Genomic DNA, 6,647 nt, shown 5'->3' on the forward strand with positions numbered 1-6,647 from the left:
GATCTCAGCTCACTGCAAGCTCCGCCTCCCGGGTTTATGCCATTCTCCTGCCTCAGCCTCCCGAGTAGCTGGGACTACAGGTGCCCGCCACCTCGCCTGGCTAGTTTTTTGTATTTTTTTTTAGTAGAAATGGGGTTTCACCGTGTTAGCCAGGACGGTCTCGATCTCCTGACCTCATGATCCACCCGTCTCGGCCTCCTGAAGTGCTGGGATTACAGGCTTGAGAGGTGGCTCAGTTTTGTGCTCAGTGTTCTCCCGATGTCAACTTGAGAAACCTTGGATCCTCTGCCTCTGTTCTTCCTGCTCCCGACCTCCTCCTCGCGCCCTTATTGCAGATGAGATGGGGTGGGCCAGGCTAGGCTGGGCCTGGATTCTTCTTTTGGGTTGGGGCCCAGGAAAACACAGGCAAGTGTGCAGGGGAGTGGCATCTCTTGGGGACAAACAGGCTGTGGGGTGTGCCATGGCTGCAGGGCTCCTGAACACGTCTCCAGGGCTGGGGAGCCGCTGTGGGCCTCCCTGGGGCCAAAGGCACTGCTGTCCCCATTCTGGGAACTGAGCCCCGTGACCTGAGCATACCTAGGGCTTTGACGCAGAGTCTTCCTGGGACCAGGCCTCACCTAGAGGCCCCCTAGTGAGTCACAGCTGTCAGCTGTCCTTGCTTGCTCCGTTCCCATCTCCTCCACCTTCTCGCCTCTGAACTTGACACCCTTGGTGGCAGGGTCTGGACCTGACCAACTGTGCTGTCACGCTGGGGTGACAGCAGGTTACAGATCAGAACACCTGGACTGGGCCCCACCCCTTCCTGCCTTTGTGTTCTTGGCAAGTCACCGCACCTCTCCGACCTCAGCTTAACTCACAGAGCTGAGCTGAGCATCAGTTAAGGGGCCTTGGAGCTACAAAGGGGGCTCAAATATTACCAGCGTCTCTCCAACCCCCAAAGATGCTCCCACTGGCCAGACTTCCCTCTTGTAAGGTCACCAAAGCAAATGACACTACCCACCTCCCTCCCTTCCCCATCATAACCCAAATGAAACACACAAGCAGGGCCATTGATACTATGAGCTTTTAATTGGTATCTTCCTCCTTATATTTGAGGAAGAAATGAGGATGCCCCACCAGGACCTTCTTCAGCTTGGAGGGGCAGGGACAGAATAGGGCAGAGGAGGGTCGTGGGGGCAGATGCAGAGCTGACAGTGCGGCTTCCCAATCCTCTGTCTAGCGGCGGGATGGCCAGGCCTACACAGGAAGTCTGGAAACACACAGAAAAATCACCAACGAGCTGCCACATCCTTTGCCCAGGTCTCACAGAGAGCCTCCCTCCAGGTTCCCGTGGGCTCCGGAGGCCGCCACCAGATGGAAGCATCGAGCAATGTTACTTTTCCTTCTCCAGCCACCTCACTCCTCTCTCAGTCCTTTACTACCCCCTTCCCTGCCTGCTTTTTCCTCTCCCTTCATTTCTCCTGCTACCAAACAGATCCCGGGGCTTTTGTCTGCCCTATGTCCAAAGAAGCCAGTGGCATATGGAAGCACACCATCCATCAGATAGAAACTCCAGACAGCTGTGAGGGCAGCAGAGGGGTGCGTCCGGGGGCCCTGGGACGAGGGCCATCTGTGTTGGGGCACTAAGAGCTGGGCAGTGACTAACATCTCTCTGTGGTCCTGGCACCCAGTAAGCATTCAGAGAACGTCCACTGAATTCAACTGAACTAGATCGACAAACCAATGCAGCCAGGGAGAAGAAATACGTATTCTGCTGGTGCCGTGGTGGCCTCAGCGGCCAGTTGACCACCACCCAAAGGCACCCGTTCCAGCAGCTTCCACTCAGGGCAAGTCATGTGCTGGGCTGGACTCTGCCTCCAGCTTGCCACTGCCCATGCCCCTAACCCCAAGTGGCCTCTGCTCACAGCAATCGAGGACGCTGTGGGAAAGGTGTCCCATTAGTCCCTGGGCCCTCCTATCTCTCCCCACCTACCCCCTTTGCAAGCCAATCCATTCAACTGTTCCTGTGGCCAGCACACGGCGACCATCTCTTAAACCCTTTCTGGGAGACTGGCTGGGGGAGGGTGGCTGGGAGAGCCAGGGGTCTGGGGCCAGTGAGGGGAGGAGGAGAATGTCTGAGCAAGTTGGTGGTCAGGAATAACTTCCGTGTGTCCACTGACTTCTTTTGTCCACCTGAGCTAAAAAAGATATGAACCCCTTATTGAACCCAAAGAATAGACGCTGATCTGAGACCCTCTATGGCTTTTTCTCTGACACGCCGGTTGATGTTTCCCTGCTGGCCCAAGCCTGTGTAATCTGACCTCGCCCAGTCTGCTGAGAGGCATTGGGGTGGATAGGTGGAAGGAGGCCAGGGAGGGGGCCGGGGAGGCCGGGGGGCTTCAGTGCAAGCCAAGAAACTCCTTGAGGACGTCACAGGTCTTCTTGTGCATGACCTCGCGGAGCTTCCTGACCCGGCGGGCACTCGACACGCCCACAAAGCTATCGGGGTGCAGCATGGCCATGCCGCCGTCCACCTCCCCCATGATGATGAGTGGCGTCTCGCTCACGGTCACGTTAGGGCAGGGGCATGCCCAGTCCACGTGGAGCAGAGTGACCTCCAACGGCTCCCGGCCCAGGAACTTGAGGCCCATTTTCTCGTCCTTTAGGACCTCATCCACAGTCACCAGGGCGCGGCCGGAGTCAGGCTCCTCAGTCAGCTCAGAGACTCGGCCCAGGATGACAAAGTCGCTGCGACAGAAGCTGGTAACGAGCTTCTGCCGAGGCTTGCAGGCCCGACAGCGCTGGTTCCCCCTAGGGAAGGGGCACGACTCCTCGCAGGCCTCACGGCTCTCAAAGTTGTTGCCATTGCCCTCGCAGCCACCATAGACAAAGGACTGGCACTGGCCCGTCTGGCTGTTGTAAGCCCAGCGAGGCGCGTAGGCTTTGCAGGGCCCCTGCAGGGCGGGCAGGCTGCACGCGGCCAGCGGCCCACTCATGCAGGCCAGCATGCAGGCCTCATAGGTCTCGAAGTGGTTGAGGTTGCGGTGGCAGTGGCCAAAGGTGAAGGTCAGGCAGTTGTTGGCCTGGGCGTCGAAGTGCCAGCGGGTCTGCTCTTCACCACAGTCCTCGCTGTCGGGGGGCTTCAGGCACTCGGCTGCCGGGAAAGCCGTGCCATTAGGGCTGCTCTCTGAGGTGGCCGCAGCCTGATGTCCCCTGACCACCGACAGTGGGAAGTCGGCCCTCAGGACCCCGGCCGCGTTCCGGGCCGTGCAGGTGTAGATCCCAGCATCCTGCAGCTGGGCGTTATAGATGACCAGCTGGGCAATGTTCGTGACCACCACGTTGCCACGCACATGGTTGGGCCGCATGACCACGTTCTCCCGATCCTCCAACTGCTTCTCCCAGGTGATCTCAGGCCGGGGCCGGCCCACCACATCACAGAAGAAGCTCACCGTCTCACCCATGGTGACCGACTGGTGCACAGGGTGGTTGAGCAGCGCCGGGGCCGCCATGTCCAGCTCAGGGGTCTCTGGGGAGGCTGTGGTGGGGTGCATGGTGGTCTCAGGTGGTGGGGGGCTGGTGTTGGGCCAGGTGAAGTGATAGCGGCAGGTTACAACGGCCAGGGTGATGCCTTTGGAGCAGGCCTCGGCATCCATGTAGCAGCGGTTATAGTAAGTGAGACCGTCCGAGGCGCAGGTAAAGCTGGGCTCCTTCTCACAGCGGTCTTTGCACTTACACACGGGCTGGCCGTCCCAGATGTCACACTCAGAGCCCTGCTGCAGACACATGAAGTGGTCACATGTGGCCTCCTTGGGCATGCCCACTGGGCCCTTCTTCCCTTTCACGTCCATGTAGCGGGCCGCCACACAGCTCTTGGTCCCACACACATTGGGGCAGCACTTCTCATAGGCCTCACACTCCTGAAAGAGCCAGAGAGAGTGGCCTGAACAGGGAGGAGGAGGAAAGGAGGGGCTCCCTATCCTACCCCATGGTTTGTGGGGAGGTGAACTAACATGTACTCACTATCTAGTGGGAGCAAAACATTTGAAAATAATGACGAATGCATACATAGCATCTCCTACGTGCCAGGCCCTCGTGTAAGAACGTCGACATCCGTGAGCTTGCTATGCTCATCACAAGCCAGAGGAGGTTATAGCCATTATCTCCACTCTACAGACGATGACTGAGGCACAGAGAGGCTAAGTAGCTTTCCCAAGGTCACACAGCTGGCAGGGTCAGAAGGGGTGGGCCAAAGACTCTAAGAGAAGTTTTCCTACAACCATTTGACAGATGAGACTGCAGAGACTCAGAGAGGCGATGCCCAGGTTCACAGAGATGGGAAGTGGCAGAACAAGGCTCCAAGCTCCCAGTGGAGGGGATCGATAAATGGCGTTTTTTTTTTTTCTCCTGCATCACATAGCACAAATGAGGTCTAGCTTGAACAAGTAGGCCTGCCTTTCATCTCTTTCCCATGGGAGCGAGGATGTCTTGCTGACTAGAAGAGTTCACGTCAGAGGCTGAGAGGGGAATGCCCTGGGACTTTATCCGAGGTGATCCACACCTCTCCTCCCGTCAAGGAGACCGACACACACGGGGAACAGAGGCTGTGAGAGGGCCCAGACCGATCCACAGCCAACAGTCAGGGCAGGCATGACAGGTCCCCCACGCTGGGTCTCAGAGTCACAGGCTCTGCCAGGCCCAGGTGTCAGCTCCATGTAGGACCTTTCATGGGGAAAACAACAAGAAAAAAAGTCCCCTTGTGTGGCAAAGGTCAGCAAGGCCGTCAGCGAGGACTTGGCAGGCCGTAATCCCCTCTGATTTTCTGTGGAGCCACGTAAAGCATTAGTTTAATTCCTCGAAATTAGCAACATGCTCCTGGAGCCGACACAAACAAGGATTTCACGTGGTGTTTTCGACAATAACACATCGTACCCACTGGGCAGGCAGGCAATGCTCCTAATCCTCCACCAGGTAGTAACTCTGTGAATTACTCCCCACCAGGGCTGGCCTCTTGTCATTCCAACTTTTATTTCAGCCTCTTTGACATTCCACATCAGCTAAGAGGGGGGAAATATCCCCCCACCCTGGCTGCATGGAGCCTGCCTGCTTGACTTGTTTACTGTTCTGCCCCTTTCGGCTCAGAATGGGGACTTTGTTTTGCAGCCCTTATTTGGCATAGTCTTCTAGGCCACACCAGGGGAGGCTTTGGGACAGGGATGGGCAGCTCTCAGAGCTGGGTCTAAGGGAGAGGGACCCCGCAGGGAATGGAGGGCAGGAAAGGGAGTGGGAGCAGGAGAACCTTCTCCTTGGCCTGAGCCTCATCCCATTCCCTAAGACATTCAGGACCCGGAGGTCCATGAAAGGCTGGGTCCTTGGGCACCAGAGGAAACGTACTTCTGGCCACAGGGAACCTAGAGGGGGGTCCTTAGAACACTTCCGTGTAAGGAGGTCAGAATCTCCCCAAGGGCTGTCTGGATCCCCAGCCCTCCACACGTGCCTTCTCTCCAAGACACACAAAATCCACCAGAGTCTCACCATCCCCAAGCCCTACCTGGTTTATCAGGCCAGCCTGTGCCTGCAAATGTAGCCAACTAATGGCGTGACCTTGGCCAGATGGGAGCAGCCACCACTCCTCCTGACTTCTCATCTTCCTTTCACTTGGCACCACCATTGCCCACTGGGGGCATCTGTCCTGGGAGGCCTAAGAATTGTCCCTGGGCACTGTGAGGTTGAGGCCACTCTGTCCAGGTCAGCCCTCTGCTCTCCTGTGGGTACACCAGGCATCTACGGGAGCACCATTGTCTCTCGTGTTCCCTGGAGATGCCCCAGCCTGGACCTGGAGCCCTGGGAGACTCCGTGCTGCCCTCAGAGCTGGCCAGACTGGGCAGGAAATAGCTCTGCCTGGAGCAGGTACAGGTCCCACAGTCTGCTGCCCCAGAGGGGGTGGGCAGGAATGGCCCTAGGGAATGACTCGGGAACCAGAAGAGAACCGGCCCTGCCCTGTGGCATTGCCCTCTGATACAGAGCAGAAGGCAGGACCAAGGAAGCTGACAGGCTGAAACGTGGTTTCCTTCCTCCCAGGGACACCAGAGCATCCATTCAGAGCTGCTCCTGCTTGGCCTGCCATCAGCCTGGTCTGCTCTCGGGCTCAGCGTCCAAACTCCTGGGGAGGTGGCCTAGAGTCCGATGCAACCAAAGCTTTGTTGTTAAACATGGGTTCCAAGCCCACCGTTCCCTCACTGGCCGTGGCACCTCTGCCCTCCCTGCCTGACTCTGTGTCCACTCTCTCACCTGTGAGTGGGCTTCTGATGCCCACCATGCTGATCTGTCATGTCAACACACATGACATGCCTGGCACGGTGCTGGCCCACAGCAGCCCTCAGCACGCATGAAGGAGGAATCCTCAGGCTTCAGTCCCTGATGAAGTAGGACATCGCTCCCACCTCTCCTTCCAGGCTTCGGTGTTCATAGACAGGACGGTGCCCTGTTTCTCTCCAGGTGGATGGGGCCTGTGTTCCTTCACCTTCCTGGGCCCTGCAGGGCACTACTGCATGGTCCCCACCCTGTGGCTCCCACCCCCATCACTCACAGGCTCACATGGTCCATCTCTGGCTTCTGGCCCCCACTCACCTGGTCCGCCTCACACTCCAGCTTCTGGATCCCACTCA

The 6,647-nt window shown here is 57.8% G+C and overlaps 1 protein-coding gene across 2 annotated transcripts in view; it reads right to left on the bottom strand.

Annotated features, from left to right (window-relative positions):
• Nucleotides 1-1,044: 1,044 nt before the first annotated feature.
• The window catches only part of WFIKKN2 (WAP, follistatin/kazal, immunoglobulin, kunitz and netrin domain containing 2), a 7,401-nt gene continuing 1,798 nt past the window's right edge, over nt 1,045-6,647 (bottom strand). For both annotated transcript variants that reach the window (XM_023203964.3, XM_023203963.2), the window contains exon 2: nt 1,045-3,899. In XM_023203964.3, the coding sequence (XP_023059732.2) occupies nt 2,379-3,830 (1,452 nt within the window). In that variant the 5' untranslated portion in view covers nt 3,831-3,899 and the 3' untranslated portion in view covers nt 1,045-2,378. The remainder of the gene's footprint in view (nt 3,900-6,647) is intronic.

Source organism: Piliocolobus tephrosceles, chromosome 16, assembly GCF_002776525.5.
Source record: "Piliocolobus tephrosceles isolate RC106 chromosome 16, ASM277652v3, whole genome shotgun sequence".
Taxonomy (NCBI): Eukaryota; Metazoa; Chordata; class Mammalia; order Primates; family Cercopithecidae; genus Piliocolobus; species Piliocolobus tephrosceles.